The sequence below is a fragment of the Choristoneura fumiferana genome, chromosome 9 (genome assembly GCF_025370935.1).
Source record: "Choristoneura fumiferana chromosome 9, NRCan_CFum_1, whole genome shotgun sequence".
NCBI classification, from domain to species: Eukaryota; Metazoa; Arthropoda; class Insecta; order Lepidoptera; family Tortricidae; genus Choristoneura; species Choristoneura fumiferana.
In genome coordinates, this window is record NC_133480.1 from 1769690 (window position 1) to 1787245 (window position 17556).

Genomic DNA, 17556 nt, shown 5'->3' on the forward strand with positions numbered 1-17556 from the left:
TAAAAACATTAACATCACATTTCTATTCTATTTAAATAAATAACATAAATACGTTTTGCGGTAATTAAGTAGATAATATCTAAATTATTTAGAAATGAATGAAAACCTCGCTATCATTATCAACCGCCTTAATGAATTAATAATTATCGTGGTTTATCCGTTAATTATATTTATCTGTAGTCGATGCTTTAGAGCAACTTTTATCATATTTAATTAGAAGATTACTGTTTAGTACTGGCTGAGGAACCATTGGCCTTCCCTGAGGATGCTCAGCGTAAGTATAAAATGATCATTGTATTGAATATTCGAATTTAAAGATAACAGAGGATATATATATATATGAGTGTTGTCGCGGAGTAATCCTAGGTTCACAGTAAAATCTATAGCGACAAAGTATTTAGTCTAGAATAGTCTAGATTTCAGGTATATCAGTAAACAAAGCATCTTACTTTCAACTAGGAATGTGTACCTTTAAAGTACTCACATTCCTTTCAGCAACGGAACCCTCAGGTTCCTTCGGAGGACCTCCCAACTCCCCTTATAGTCCATCCCAAGCCACCAAGAGCCTGGCACTTCGAGCTCATTTTTACATTCAATTCATGTTTCAATATTCTGTGCCATTTCGGTTGCTTTCATTCAACTTTACTTATATGCTTTGTCTTCTGATTGCCCATTCATATTTTCAATAAGACAAATTACTCACTGAACTGCAGGTGTTGAAATTCAGCCGGACTTTCCAGGCACTTCAAAAACTCACCCTCCTGGTCAAGCTTATTATTTCTTCTATTCATTTTTTTCTCCTGCAATCGTACCAACATTAGCATCCCTCAGTAGGGTTACTAGCACACAAATTTATTAAGATGTGTCTCTACTTACAGTTTTGATGTTCTCGCGACAGTTCGCGACACTCCCGAGGGCAGGAAGAGGTCTTTACTTCAATAGTGCGATGAGAAGGCGCGTCCACTCAGCAATTTTAGTTCTTGCTCTAATGGCCGCTTCTCGTCTGCTTCGCCCTTCCACTTCATTTCCACCTTGGACTTCAATTGATTCCCTATTGGAATCAGTGACTGCCGGGTCCACCACTTGTGGCTTGATAACTTCACCTAAAGGACTGGAACCATTAACTGAATCTGTTTGCACAATTGGTCTCTGTTGTTCCTTTTCTATATGTTCCTCAACCAGGGACCAATTGTTTGGATCCATTCTTATTCTTTCAGCTATCGGTTCCCTTAGAGGAATACCATCCGGTCTTGTCATTTCATCTTCAAGGTCAGGGTCTTGAGATTGTTCACTCACATGCTCTTCAGCTTGAGTTTTCTCCATATCATGCTCTTCTATAATTTCTGTTTCTAATGGGTAAAGATGTCCAATAGATCTGGTGAACTCAGTATTACCAATCTTTACTCTAGCGACTCTACATTCTCCGTCAGGTCCATTTTCAAGAGAAGAGATCTTTCCAACTTTCCAATTTTCACGATTTTTTACTGAATCTTTCAACTGGACCACATCACCCACACGAGGCACTCTTTTAGATTTCACTCGAGGTTGTTTGTGGGAATGGTGGTATCTTTCTCTTAAGCTGGATAGGTATTGTCCAATGAACATTGATTTGAATTCTGACATGATCCTTTGACCTCGTTTCCAACCTTCAATTAGATTTTGTTTTGCAGATGTGTTTGCTGTTGGAATGTGGCTATCTTCAAGTTCAATTTCTAAACACTTTCCTAGTGATAAGAAGTCTGCTGGTGTCAAGATGTGTTCTAGTTCTGTACCTACATACGTCAATGGCCTTGTATTGCAGACATTCTCAACTTCTTTTATCACAGTGATCAGCTGACTGTCTACCAGTAAATGTTTCTCCAGGGTTCGTTTTAGGCAATGCTTTACCACCGCTACCAGTCTTTCATACACGGCACCATGCCATGGAGCGAGTTGTGGTATAAATTTCCAATGGATGTTATTCTGACTACAGTATGCATCTCCTAGGACTTCCGATGTCAATTTGAACTGCAGCGCATTGTCAGAAACTATTCTGGTAGGTATTCCCTTTGAAGCCACAAATCTCCTCAGAGCGAGCAAACATTCTTGGGCAGTCAAATCATTTACTACTTCTAGATGGATGGCTCTTACCACAAGACAGGTGAACAAACAAATCCACCTCTTCTTCTTTCCTTGTTGTGTGTTTACATACATAGGGCCAAAATAGTCAATGCCTGTATATGTGAAGGGCTGACTGAAGGTTACTCTTTCAGGTGGTAAGGCTGGAGTTGGAGGTAGTGCATAGGGTCCACCGCCATGTTTCACACATTGTGGACACTTCTTCAAAACCTTTTGAACTTGGGCTCTACCCTGTGGTATCCAGAACTTTTGTCGGATGATGCTTAAGGTATGAGCTACTCCCACATGATAATTTTTCTCATGTATTTCTTTTATAACTTTTGCTGTATAGTTGCTGTCTTTGGGAAGAAGTATGGGGTGCTTCATTTCATATGACCAATCTGTGTGTGTCATTCTTCCTTTGCAACGTAAGAGGCCATCAACATCTAGAAATAGTCCTAAATTTCTGCTCAAATGAGTTTCCTTTCCTGAAACTTCTTCACTAAAGTATTCTCTCTGTAAATTAATTATTTCTTGGAGCTGAGGATCACCAGGTTCTTTCACTATGTTCTCATTATTTGATTCCATCTCTTGCGTTATTTTTTCATCTGAATTTCTTGGCCTTTCTGGATATTCCACATCCAGACCCTCCGCCGCCAAAGAGGTTGACGAGCATTGTGGTGTTTCATCAGGCCATGGTGTATTTGCGTCTGACAGAAAAGTAGGCCCCTGAAGCCAAAGCAATTTCTTTTGTGACCACATTTCAGGTCTTGTTGCTACATCTGCAGGGTTTTGCTCCGTGTTTATGTATCTCATTGTTAATTTAGGATTTTGTTTAATTTCATTTACTCTTCTTGCAACAAATGGTGGTAGTAACTTGTTTGATTTCACCCAGCTTAGCACAACCAAACTATCTGTCCACAAAACTTGCTTTTTCACAGGTATGTCTAGGGTATTTCTGACGTAGGACAACAGCCTACTTCCTATGACATAACCAAGTAATTCCAGTCTTGGTATCTTGAGGTCTTCTTTCTCCTTCACTGGGTTAACACGTGATTTTGACATTAGTAATGTTGTTTTGCTGCCTGTTCTGCTGGTTGTTCTAATATAAACTACGGCGGCGTGTGCATGCTTCGATGCATCTGTAAAACAGTGCAATTCATGATCTACAATTTCATCGGCCGAGCAGATGAGACCTATGTAACGTGGCAACCGGATATCCTTTGCAGTTTGCAGCATGGTAACAATGGATTTCCAGCGGGTTAACAGATCGTCTGGCAAAGGAGAGTCCCAACTTAACTTCAGTCGCCATAGGTCCTGCATCAGTATTTTGGCTGGCAAAACTAAAGGTGAGAAAAATCCGCAAGGATCGTAGAAAGAGGCTAACGTCCTTAGCACACTCCTCTTGTTCTCACTAGCTTCATTAATTTCATTGAAGACTTGATTATTTAATTTCAGTTGCAAACTATCATCCTCTAGGTTCCACATCAGTCCTAGAACTTTCGTGACTTTGGTGTCTTTCGCTCGCAACTCTTCTGGTATCGTCTTCATGAAGTCATTGTCATTTGATATCCAATCTCTGATATTCATAGAGAGTTCTTGAAACGATTTTCTTGTCTCGTGAAATAGGTCACATGCTGAGGATGTAGTCGAGGCAGTTGTGACTAGGTTATCCACGTAGCATCTATCTGCGACCTTCAGTAAGAGCTCCTTGTTTGTTATTGACAAGTGATGGCGTATGGTAGCAGTAAGCAAGAATGGGCTCGATATGATACCGAAAGGTACCCGACAAAATCTTAGATGGAGAAGATTGTCTTCAGATACTTCCTTTTGGGTATCTTTCAGCCATAAAAATCTTGTCACATCTCTGTCTGCATTCTGAAGCCCTACTTGTAGGAACGCCTTTTCGACATCTGCAGTTATACCAATTTTATCTGTTCGGAATTTTATCAGCAATGAGACCAGGTCTTCCAGCATAGACGGTCCTTTATACAATGATTCATTCAGGCTTCGTTGTTCTTTGACTCTAGCAGACGCGTCATACACGATTCTTCCATCTTTGCCTTTAACTTTCACCATATGATGAGCCAGGTAGTGGACCGGAGTCTTCGGCTGGTTCACATTCACCGTTTGTGGATCAATGACTTCAATAATACCATTGCAAAGTTGTTTTTCAAGAATGGTTTTATATTCATTCAGGGTCTGTTCATCCAGTCTAAGAAAAACGCTTTTCAACCTTCCGTATGCTAAGCCAAAATTAGTTGGTAAAACTGGTGGGTATTCAATCCAGGGCCATTTGACCTGGTATCTGCCATTCTCATACTGAACAGTTTCAGTGAAGTGCTTCACAGCTTCTTCTTCGCGTGTTGTTTTAGCAGAGTCCGTGATTCCAATGCTCTCTAGCGCCCATAGGAACTTCATATCTGTGTCTCGTATCGGAAGATCTGGTAGAGCAAAGTAGAGGCGTTCCGGATCGTGGCACTGACAGTAAGTGACAACAGATAAGATTCCTTCTCTTTCTTCTGAAACATCAGCACTGCCGGTGAGCACCCATCCAAAGTCTGTATCAATGAGAAATAAATAATCTTGAATTTTTACATTCCTATTTCTCATGAAAGATATGTAGTAGTCATTTCCAATTAAGAGATCAATTCCTTCTCCTACACTTTTGTCATCAGCCATTACATCAAACTCTGCGTTTAGGGTAAATTCTGGGGCAGGAATTCGATCCGTAATGAGTGGCACAACATTTACCTGTATTTTTCTGGTGATACCACGTTTGGTTTCTACATTAACTTCTACAGATGGGCTGGAAGTTTCTTTAGGTGTGTCAGATCCAAAAGTATAAATTATTAACAGGTCCTCCTTATCAGCAACAAGCTGCAATCTTTTCGCCATTTTTGTGGTAATATAACTGCGTTGGCTACCGCTGTCTAGGAGGAGTCTGCATATTGCCTTATTCTTTTTGTTTTGTAGGGTCACCGTTGCAGTCTGTAAAATTGACATGGAATTATTAATGTGAATAGATGTGTGAGCCACCTCAGATTCTTGCTCAAAATCCTTACTGGTCTTTGGGCACAACGCTTGGTGATGATCTCCTTTGCAGTTGTAGCATGATTTTTTCCATTTACAATTGCTCACAAAATGTCCCATGCGGAAACATCTAAAACACCGTTTCCCTAATTTATTTTTTCTATCAACAACTGTTTTGAATTTTGTGCATTCGTTATTGTAGTGAGCTTCATTGCAGAAGATGCAACTAGGTTTAGATCTTTTCTTGACTGGGCCTGAAGAATCTGGATTTTTTCTTTTATAATTGTTTGATATTTGTTGTCTTTTATTATTGCCCCTACTGACTTTATGCTCTACTTGTAGTACCGCTGTCGATGATATTGGCGGTTTTATAGACACTGTTGGTGTGGGCTGTCTTGTACGCTCTGATGCAGTAATAATTCGATTCAAAGTTTTTCTAATTTCCGGCACAGTATTCTGTGTTGGATCCAAGGCCATATTTAGCTCATATAATGTTTGATCTGGAAACTTGCTCTTGATAGTAGTTCTAAGATGATTGCCATTTACATCCTCTCCTAGAGTTTCTAGGACCCGGAGGTGGTGTTCAATGGAATTCAAAGTGTGGCGGCAATCATCATGGTTCAGAGCTGGTACCAAATCCTTTAGGGCTTCATGGTGAGCATCAATCAGGTGATCTTTGTTGCCAAACTGTTGTTGCAGAGCTTCCACTGCTATAGCATAGTTCTTGTTCGATATGTCTAATCCATTTACTGCTTCCAACGCTTTTCCCTCCAGCGAGGCCATCAAATAACTCAGTTTGTCAACATCATCCAGGTTCCTTTTATCAATTGTTGCCTGAAACTTATCCCAAAATTGGTGGGAACTGAAGAATGTCACCTGAAAATTTTGGAGGGGGAAGCGTAGGCAACTTGGAGTGGTGTGTTTGGAATGCAGACTTTTCAGTTGTGTGGATCACGAGTATAGCTTCCAGTTCAGTCAGAGCATCATCAGCTTCTAACTGTTTCGCTGTAGATGTTGTAATCAATTCATCAGATGGGACTTTAGTTTTCTCCATGTAATGGTTAATCCCACAGGAGTATCGATCAATAGCAGTTTTAAGTTTGATTTTTGTTTTTATTAAGTCATCCACATTGACCCCCTGTGTTCTAGACTCATTGAGCAACTTGGTTGATTCTCTGAGTATTTTGTCCAAGTGAGACTCTATGAGACTCAATCTAGTCTTCAGCGTTTCTTCCATGATGACGCAACTGGAAAATTTCATATTAAGGAGTTTATATAATTTTCATGTTTTAATATATACCTATCAGCACAAAACCCGGCCCACTTAATACAAATTTACGTATTATTGCATACATTTGAGGGACGGATCTTTTGCCGCTCAGTATATATTCACTTCACTCAAAATTATATTCAAAATATTCACTTAGTATTTGTTACGCGTAAACTGAACCAGAGGCATTCGTATTTTGGATGTATACGTAAACAGTAACGTCTTCCTCGGCCTCAAGGGCCTTCAACTGGGTTCCCAGTTTTACATTTTAAACATTATTAGACATACCTACTATTAACTCGTTTCAAACTAAAATTTTCAATCGTGTATTTTGTTGTAAAAATGAGACGACACGTAATTAGTAGGTAAGTACTATAATAATCTCCTTTACATTTGTTATTCTTCCTTTTACACCATTTTTACACACAGAAAATTCAAATTTGGAAAGAGGACGCTAACAAAATTTGCTTACCTCTATAATTTCTTGCGATTTGCCAAAGAGAAAACTTTCTTGCATTACGCATGTAACAACTTCACAATTTACTTCGTTGTTAAGGCTTCAAAAAGAGGAGTCACCACTTTATGCACCTTTTATTTACAATTATGCACAGTAACAAAAAGCCGAACCAAAACAATCACAGAAAATATTTTCCGGAAATACGACATTTGCAAATTTACAAACTTTATGGAAACTAGGCCAAAGTGTTACACGGCCCGATTGAAAATTGGCGTCCTCAACGTCAAATCCCTGTAATTACAGTACTGTACTGTGACAACTTACATTTGGTCGGATAGCGGTGTTCCGGTTGGAGTTGCCAGTAGTGAAATTTCTAAAGGTGCAACCACACGACTAGTTTGAAATGACAATTATATTTATTCGACACATTTTTTTTTTTTTTTTTTTTTTAACGCAAATAAAACAACAAATTAATGTAGCGATCACTTTATTTTAATCACAATTGACCTCACTTCTTGTCACTATCTGTATATTCGAGAAATAGTGACAATGGTTTCTAAACTGTCAATGTGGGTCAATTTGACTAAAAAATAATGACTTTCAAATTCATTTTCATGTTCTGTTTCTCAACTTTCTATATTTTCCGTCAGAATTGGAGTCAATTTCAGAGAACGGTTCCGTGATTAAATTCGTCACGAACCTTTTAATTCTTTACTTAAATCAATGATAGAGAGTATCGTGATTAAATTCTTCACATGCCCTCAAATTCGATTTTCCAGGGTTTTCTTTCCTAAACCTAGGAAAGCAGCAGCGTGATTAGATTCGTCACGAGCATTCACATTCTTAATTCACTTTTCCTACGCATAGGAAAGTACCTAGCAGCGTGATTAAATTCGTCACGTGCCGAAAAATTCGTTCTTCAACCTTCATATATCTTATGAAAGTAGCGCCATGATTTTAATTCGTCACGCGCCTTCCTTCCAACTCTGACAGAACAGAACATCTTACACTATTTTTCTTCGTTTTGAGATAATTTAATCTTACATATCCCAGCATAATCCACCATTTTGTCGCGGAGTAATCCTAGGTTCACAGTAAAATCTATAGCGACAAAGTATTTAGTCTAGAATAGTCTAGATTTCAGGTATATCAGTAAACAAAGCATCTTACTTTCAACTAGGAATGTGTACCTTTAAAGTACTCACATTCCTTTCAGCAACGGAACCCTCAGGTTCCTTCGGAGGACCTCCCAACTCCCCTTATAGTCCATCCCAAGCCACCAAGAGCCTGGCACTTCGAGCTCATTTTTACATTCAATTCATGTTTCAATATTCTGTGCCATTTCGGTTGCTTTCATTCAACTTTACTTATATGCTTTGTCTTCTGATTGCCCATTCATATTTTCAATAAGACAAATTACTCACTGAACTGCAGGTGTTGAAATTCAGCCGGACTTTCCAGGCACTTCAAAAACTCACCCTCCTGGTCAAGCTTATTATTTCTTCTATTCATTTTATTCTCCTGCAATCGTACCAACATTAGCATCCCTCAGTAGGGTTACTAGCACACAAATTTATTAAGATGTGTCTCTACTTACAGTTTTGATGTTCTCGCGACAGTTCGCGACAAGTGTGTAGTTGAGGACGTACAGCCGGGTTTTTAGCCGGGCAGAGTCGCGGCACTGTCTGGAGCCATGGATGTTACGGAGCTCCGATTCGCGTTTCCCGTTTAATCGGACTTCAGTTTGATATTAAACATCCGTTTCGGTTCCGGTTCCATTACTTTTGAAACGGAAGTTATATCGGATGTCAATGCTTACCGGGGCGACTGTACATGAGCGCCGTACATCAAAAACAAACAGAATGCTAATTATGTAACGATTCTGACACTCGCGATCGCAATCTAATGACAGTTTTTGTATACGAAAACTATCATTTGATTGGATCGCGAGTGTCAGAAACGTTACGCAAGAGACCCTCAGGTTTAGTACACCCGACCCTTAACATCTCGTCCACATCACTCAGGCTCCGATTCTGGTTCCGGTTCCGTTTTCGGTTCCGATTCCGTTTCTGGTTCCGATAAACTAAATTCAAAACATCTGGCCGCTTTCGGTTCCGATAAAATCACATCCGTTACATCCCTCTGGACTGACTGGACCCTCCCTTCCCAGTCGTCCATGATGGATTTTTCCCGACTGCGCGCCGGCATCTCCTACAAAACAACTAATATAAGTTTTAAAACTAAAAATAAGTAAACAAAAGCGAGGATATGTGCCTTTGGCCCCCCAAGATACAAGGAAAGCAAGGAAGAGACAGGGAAAAGTAGGGGGAATCAAGGAAAAGATAGCGCTGTGTCGCCAGTTGTAATAATGTAACCTCAAAAAAATTGTTTAGCAACTACCTATCCTTTTTATCTATCTAGCAATTCTTGTATATATACCATACTGTAGTGATTTCGATAAAATTTGGTATGTAGGGGTTTTCAGGGATGAAAAATCGATCTAGCTTGGTCTTATATCTGGGAAAACGGTTGTAATCGAGTTTTAGCCCGAGCAAAGCTCGGTCTCCCAGGTACTTTGTATTTATTAGCAGTAAGACAAAAAAACGAATAAGAAATAAGAATGCCTTTAGCTTTAGCTTTCTTTAGTTCAACGGTATTTTGTCAGTTCCTTTCAATCTAACGGTTAAAATAATCATTCCACAACTAAAGGACCACCTTCTCTTTCTAGGCATGTCCGGTGCCCGCATCGTCTCCGGGTGGGAGGCCGAGGAGGGCCAGATCCCCTGGCAGCTGTCAGTCCGCATGGTGAGCCCCACGGGCGCTGTCAGCTCCTGCGGAGGGTCCATCATCCACCCCGAATGGGGCATGACCGCCGCCCACTGCACGGCTACGTGAGTAATACATATACAATTGGATGTAATTCTTGAATAAAAAATATATTTTACCTCCTGCTTTCACCATCCATTGATTACTTTATAGGTAATTATACTTGGCTTATTATCCGCAATGTTAAGATGGCTGCGTCTATCTATGAGTCACGAGACTTGGCACTGTTGTTTAAAATGCAACGTCAATAAAGACCACGATGTAATACCAACTATTAGTTATTCTGTAGTAATACGGGAATTCCCACGGGAATTTTGTAAGATCCCGGAATTTCAATTCAACAGCTGGATCTACTAGTTTACGCGTGCACAGACGCGGGTTAACACTTGTATTAAATACGTTTCCCAGACGCGTGACATGGTCCTCCGAGCCGGTGCGGTGAGTCTGTGGCATCCTGAGCTTCTGTTCGAGACCACGGAGTACTACAACCATCCTCTGTACATCGACGCCCTCCAGAGCGTGGTGCAGCCCAACGATATCGCCCTTCTGAAGTTCCCACGGGCGATCCCATTCTCTGGTAAATCTTGCTTCAATCAATCAATCAATCATGTATTTGCGATAAAAACATACTTACATGCATGCAAATACAGTTTTAGATTGGACACAGAACATTATTTTATATAACGAATGAAATTAAAAAAAAAAAAACTGAATACAATGGCAAAGATAGAATGACATTAATAAATTCAATTCAATTACATTAAAATAACAATAAAGTCAAATTAAATAAAAGGAAGAAGGAATTAATAAAATTGAATTAGAGATGAATGAAATCTTAATTAAAGGTTCAATGAACTCAATGAGGTATTAATGCTCAAATGTGTTGCAGGTGGTAGGACCTTGTGCAAGGTCCGCCCGAATTGCTACCACCATCTTGCTCGCTAATCCTGCAGTGAAGCAGCAGTGCTTGCACTGTTGTGTTTCGCGTGGAGAGTAAGACAGCCGTGAAACTGCACTTGAGTTATGCCCATCTTCAGGCCTCTAGGTTGGCAACGCCATCGCTACCCCTGGTCTCCTGGTGGTCTGGTGATCTCTTACCATCAAGAGACCCACTTGCTCGTTTGCCATCCAGTCGAATATAAAAAAGTGATAATCTTGCAAAAGACAAGAGAAATGTTTAGGTTTCACTGGAACTTGCTATTCAAATTCAAATTTGAATTCCCCATGTCGGTTCATTCGCATCTTATCACCATATAACCTTGTCGTTGTCATACTTCGGCATTACGGTTTTGATCTTAAGATCAAGAGTGAATTAAATAATTTAAAGCTAAAGTTTGAATAAACTAAAAAAAACGGCCAAGAGCATGTCAGACCATGATCAGCGTCAGTGTAGGATTCCGTAGCCGTAACCTACTAAAAAATACCCATGATTTATAAAGACCTCTTCATCCCTCCTATCATTATGATGGTTCGTGGTCAAAATCGAGAAAAAATGACTCAGATTAAAAACTTCTTATCTTTCGAAACCCTATTCCTATTATTATCTAGCCTGGATTGATGTCCTCCATTTCCTCCAGGTGCTCCATTTCTCCCGACCCAAAGCAGCCTGAGGCCAGTCGTCGAGAAATATGTCCAGGTCGTCCAGCCACCGCCGTCTGGGCCTACCCCGCCGTCACCATCCGTCTTGTGGGATCCATTCAGTGGCATTTTTAGCCCACCGCAGTGGATGCATTCGGCTGACGTGGCCGGCCCAGTACCACTTCAACCTGGCAGTCTTTGCACCGACATCGACAATGCGTGGTTTTAGAAAGCAGCACCGTGTTCCGGATTCGGTCAATCCTTCCCACTCCAAGCATGCTCCGCTCCATAGCTCTTTGACAAACCTCCAGTTTGGTTTCTGTGACCATGTTTGGGCACCGTAAGTTACCCTATTCCTATGAGTTATCAATTTTTCTTCTCTTTTGCGTTACAGACCGCGTGCAGCCCATTCGTCTGCAGAGAGACGTGGATAGGAACCGCAACTACGCTGGAGTCAGGCTCGAGGCCTCCGGCTGGGGCCGCACCTGGACTAACGGTATGACCTCTACAGCTACTTCGTGCCCTTAGAGATATCATGAGGGATACTATTGCCTTCCTTAGTTCGATACACAGGATAATACATACAACTACTTACTTCCTACTTATTATAAATGCGAAAGTTTGTGAGTGCGAGTGAGTGAGTGAATGAGTGAGTGAGTATGTTTGTTACTCCTTCACGCTGAAACGGCTGGACGGATTTGGATGACATTTGGTATAGCTGGACATCTGGAATAAAATACAGGCTACTTTTTATTCCAATATTCCCACGGGATAGGGATAATGATAGAGATAGGGATATTGTGTTCAGACTTTTTTGAGTTTGACCTTTACAGCTACTTCATGGCCACGATTTTTTTTTACGTATTACTAACTTTATTAAAAACAGAAACTAAAACTAAAACCAATCATATAATAAAGTGTACCCCTTAGGCAAGGTCCCGAAGATGCTGGCAGCGTTTCCTCTTTGAATAGCTAGGCTAATTCTTTGTCCGAAGAAGCTGCCAGCTCTTCGGTCACCTGTGACGTCTACTAATTTTTATTAGACATAGAATACTCATATTCACTCTCACGAGATAACTCACGTCTTAAATCGATTTTAGCGCGACATTCTTAGCCCTTCTTCCTAGGAACAACGCGACTCGGCGGCTGCCGCAACACGCGCACACGACGTGCTAAACTCGATTTAAGACGTGAGTAATCCGTTACAATATGGTTTAATATGAGCGAGTCTCACGGTAGTTTCATAAAAGTTAATACGTTGAGTCTAGTTTCCTTTAAATCGATAAGAAGAGGTAGGCAAGTATTCAAATTAAGTTGTGAGCTGGCGCGCGTGGCGCCCTGTAGTACCTGGCCCCTGGTTGCACCCACCTAAACTGGATATCATGGGGAATACTACTGCCCTCGTAAGAAGTAACAATACTCTCTACAAGAGTGATTAATATATTTTGCCTGAAAGTACTAAAGAGACTTGATAACCTTGTAGGTATAGAGTGTTTAAAACGTTCGCGATTTTCATTTATAATTCCTCAAATATACGGGATTCATAATACTAAAATTATCTCGACATTTCGACCATATTGCAGCAAATTCAGGAGTTGTTAAATAGCATAGTCATATAGTTCCTTATATTATTATGTCGGCGGCCGATCGTTAAATCGTTCGTCGTACCTAATTTTTTCTTTTTTTCGGCATATTACGATGTGCCCGGTGTAGAGTGTTGCTCTAATCGATCTGCCATATTGTTTCTCAGGCACATCGTGATATGCCAGGTGAACTTTTAGGCATATCATGAAATGGCGCCATTTCACGATATATGCCTAGGAATTTCGTGATCTGGGGATTTTACGATCGGCCGCCGACATATACAATAAATAAAGTAAAATACTTGCTTTTGTAAATCCAATCAAGGTGTTCAAATGCTAATTTCTCTTCTACTAGTATAAACGAATCTTCATCTTCATCTTTATTACTTTCAGGAGCTGCCCCCGACAACCTTCAGTGGGTATACCTCACCGGAGAATCGAACCTAGCCTGCTGGTTCGCCTATGGAGGCAGTTCCATCATCGTGGACTCGACCATTTGCGCCAGTCATTACAACGTCACCAGCCAGTCCACTTGCCAGGTACTTGACGATAGTGTCCGCTAAACTGCCTTTTTTTCAATATTTTAAGAAGCTTGGTAGACAGACGATCAACCGCTCCATAAGTTATCTGAGGGTTACAACTAGAAATATTTAATTTAAATCTATGGAGTTTATACATTCTAATTAACGACTTTGGCTTCATCTGATGATGGGTCAGCCAAGGCAGTGATAAAAGATCCTAAATCGTAGGCGCAATGAGGCACACTCCGAAATATTCAACTGCACAACAAAAACACGTAAAAAACTGCCTTAACATCTTAAATGTTACATTCAAGAATTTTAGGATAAGCCCAAGAGTCTCATGCGACTTATTGTTGACGTGATTCAATGCCCCAGTTATAGTAGCATGCAAGTGTAGAAAATCTAACCATCCAGACCACCTGTTGTCCGATCTAGAACTAATAACTACTACCTTCCTACTACCACTACCTTTATACTAAGTATCACTACATACTAGGTTAAGAACTGCTCTAGACAATTTTGTCTTGGAAATTGCATTATTGTAAGATCTTTCTTTTGCAGGGTGACAGCGGTGGTCCTTTGGTAGACCTGGAGGAAGACGGCAAATACACGATGGTAGGAGTCGCCTCCTTCGTCTCTGGCACCGGTTGCCACACTGACTTCCCAGCTGGTGAGATCATCAGCAAAAGCTTCTTTGACGTCTTTATTGTCATCCGCCATGTTTTTATTGAATATTGTCTTCTTTACAGCTTTACCTTTTACTCCTCTAACACAAGTGCAAGACTGCTATGTCTGTGTTACCTAAGCTTTCATTAAAAAATCGTCCTACTTCACTTTCATATAGATCTACATATATTGTGATATATATATGCTGATTTATATGAAAGTGAAGGAGGGCTATTTATGAATTTCGGACTTATGTATCACAAAGCATCTTCTGCATCTTAGCATCTTGTGTGGCGTTTGTGATAAGCAGTTGAATCTGTGAAATATTATTACGACTGATATGTAAAAGTGGAAGACGATGGATTTCTAACATTTACACCATCCTTGCATGATATATGGACGTCCGCAAACTAACACCACAATATAACTTTCATCTGTGGTCATGTTAGTAATGTCACTATTTTATTTGCGGTAGAATTAGTTAAGTAAGCATAGTACTCAATAATATTATTCCACATGACTTAAACGTATTCTAAAACATATCTTTCTATCTTCTAGGCTTCATCCGCCCCGGTCACTACCATGCTTGGTACAGAGAAGTAACTGGCCTTGATTTCGACTGGGACTTCGAAGAGCCTACCACCGTTGCTCCTACCACGGAAGCTGATAGCTCAAGCTCTGAGTCCAGCTCCAGTGAGTCCAGCAGCGAAGAGTCGGAAGAAACAACTGAGGCTGCAACCACAGAGGCTGCAACCACCGAAGCTGCAACCACTGAGGAAGCAACCACAGAGGCTGCCACCACCGAAGCCGCAACCACTGAAGAAGCAACAACCGAAGCTGCAACCACAGAGGCTGCCACCACCGAAGCCGCAACCACTGAGGAAGCAACAACCGAAGCTGCAACCACAGAGGCTGCCACCACCGAAGCCGCAACCACTGAGGAAGCAACCACAGAGGCTGCCACCACCGAAGCCGCAACCACTGAAGAAGCAACAACCGAAGCTGCAACCACAGAGGCTGCCACCACCGAAGCCGCAACCACTGAGGAAGCAACAACCGAAGCTGCAACCACAGAGGCTGCCACCACCGAAGCCGCAACCACTGAAGAAGCAACAACCGAAGCTGCAACCACAGAGGCTGCCACCACCGAAGCCGCAACCACTGAGGAAGCAACAACTGAAGCCGCCACCACCGAAGCCGCCACTACTGAGGAGGCAACCACAGAAGCGGCAACAACAGAAGAAGCAACTACTGAAGCTGCAACCACTGAGGAAGCAACTACCGAAGCTGCGACCACAGAGGCCGACACTGACGAAGAAGATGACACTCGCTCAATCTTCTCCTATTTCCGTTCGTCCTTCGCTAGGTTCCAAATAGCGTGATTGTAATTGCGGAAGAAATGTTGAAATTAATTTATTAATGAAACAAATTTCATCCATGATAAAGTTTGTTTTTTTGCTCCAACTAACGTTAAAGCTTTGTCGGATTAAAATATTTCGGTCATTCCCACACTTTATCAAACTATACTATTGGATAAACACGTAGGTAAGAATAATAAGTAGTTTTTTGCCAAACTAAGGTTGACACGTTTTAAAAGTGTCTTTAGGGTTCTATACCTAAAGGGTACTCTGTCCGTCTGTCTGTCATAGGGCTTTATCTAAAGAACAGTAATAATACACAGCTGGAGTGCCGTTCAATCAGTATAAAAACCTTTTGTATTAACACGTCGCAGCTTTAACCCTAGCAACGTAATTTATTGAATCAGGCGTTACTTTGCGGATGATATAGCAACTAAAAATAAAACTCATCCTAGCCTATATGTACGTCCCACTGCTGGGCACATTGTTCTAGAAGGATTTCTCTTTACTTTTGAGAAACAGAACTCGAAAAAAGAACGACAATTTTTTTTTTTCATAAAGATTTAATGTACTTCTAATTAACAGCAGCGAACGTCACATGACATTCGCACTTGATCCCGCAGCCTTAGAAAAGCAAATGTACGTCTCGTTATCGAATTAAATCCTAATCCCAAATCCGATTCGAGTATCAAAGAACTGTTGGAAATAGAATAATTCGATTTATAAACTACTTTGTGAACGATTAATTACTTACAGTTCTAAATTTGGGAACTAGACCAACGCTAACCTACGCGAAACAGCAAAGAACCATCTCAGATTAAACTAGTGTTCGACAAAAAAAAATATTTTTGCGAATTGCAAAAAATAATTCATATTCTTAAAATGAAAAATATTTTTAAGTACAATACAATACAATAACTCTTTATTGCACACCAATACAGTAAATAGTACAGAGAACACAAGTATATACATAGAGATTTTCTAAGGTAAGTAAGGTAGGTAGGTAGGTAAGGTAAGGTAAGGTAAGGTAGGTAGGTAAGGTAAGGTAAGGTAAGGTAAGGTAAGGTAAGGTAAGGTAAGGTAAGGTAGGTAGGTAAGTACCTAGGGTTCCGTACCTCAAATGGCAAAAACGGAACCCTTAAAGGATCTCTTTGTTGTTTGTCTGTCTTTCTGTTGGTTCGTTTGTCAGGATCCTTTTTCTCTGGCACGCGTGCTGATGCGGGTCTATGCAACAAAAGTGTGTCAATGCAGCTCCTCCACCACCCACTGTCAGAACACATACAAATCACACAAACCCATTATGTCATGTATGCCAAGAGCGCAATCAGTGGTATCGGCACTTTTTAACCCCCGACGCAAGAAGAGGGGTGTTATAAGTTTGACCGCTATGTGTGTCTATTTGTCTGTATGTCTGTGTCTGTATGTCTGTCTGTGGCACCGTAGCTCTTAAACGGGTGGACCGATTTGAATGCGGTTTTTTTGATTGAAAGCAGGTTTTTTAGCGATGCTTCTTAGACATGTTTTATCAAAATCGGTTCAGCTGTTTTTGAGATATGGAACGTTAAAGTGACATTTAGTAATTAGTTTTTCTTTTACAAATATACAATTTTACTCACAAATGTGCTGGAAAACATTGTATGTCGCACGGACGGTACTAGTATTACGAACATCGACTCATTAACTCGTTAGACTCTCGTTCGTAATTCCTTATTTACCGCCCTTAAGACACAATGTACTATGACTAGCGACTCATTAACACTATATTATTTATCATAATAAAAACTCGACCAATCTTACCAAAATCTTGATCGCTTGCATATCCCTATAAAGTGACGAGTGGTGAACTCTCCGACTCGTACTTGGCCATTTTTTCAAAATAATCTTAACACTAGGCCTTTATATTCCAGGCTTCATTCGTCCTGGTCACTACCACGACTATTACCGCCAAGTAACCGGCATCAACTTCGACTGGGAGCACGGAGAGCCGCCCAGTGAAAGCAGTTCCAGTGAATCAAGCTTTGAAGAATCTGCTGAATCAAGCGAAGAAGTTAACCCAGAACCTGAGCCTGAAGAAAGCGAGGAAGTCGCACCTGGGCCTGACACTGAAGAAAAAATTGCCACACAACCAGAATCTGAGGAAAGCGAGGAAGCAGCGCCAGAGCCTGAA

General features: G+C 40.8%; 2 protein-coding genes across 2 annotated transcripts; one reads left to right on the top strand and one right to left on the bottom strand.

Moving 5' to 3' along the window:
• Positions 1 to 350: 350 nt before the first annotated feature.
• Positions 351 to 5809, bottom strand: LOC141430940 (uncharacterized). Its single transcript, XM_074091825.1, has 2 exons — positions 5163 to 5809; positions 351 to 5088 (listed from the first exon to the last, which is right to left on the bottom strand). Exon 2 carries the CDS (start codon positions 4993 to 4995, stop codon positions 931 to 933), a length of 4065 nt encoding a protein of 1354 aa, XP_073947926.1. The 5' UTR covers positions 4996 to 5088; positions 5163 to 5809; the 3' UTR covers positions 351 to 930.
• Positions 5810 to 10097: 4288 nt separating this feature from the next.
• LOC141430942 (uncharacterized) lies at positions 10098 to 15476 on the top strand. Its single transcript, XM_074091826.1, has 5 exons — positions 10098 to 10260; positions 11656 to 11757; positions 13238 to 13383; positions 13927 to 14035; positions 14590 to 15476. The coding sequence occupies exons 1-5, from the start codon at positions 10101 to 10103 to the stop codon at positions 15411 to 15413; spliced, it is 1341 nt and encodes a 446-aa protein (XP_073947927.1). The 5' UTR covers positions 10098 to 10100; the 3' UTR covers positions 15414 to 15476.
• The last annotated feature ends 2080 nt before the right edge of the window (positions 15477 to 17556 follow it).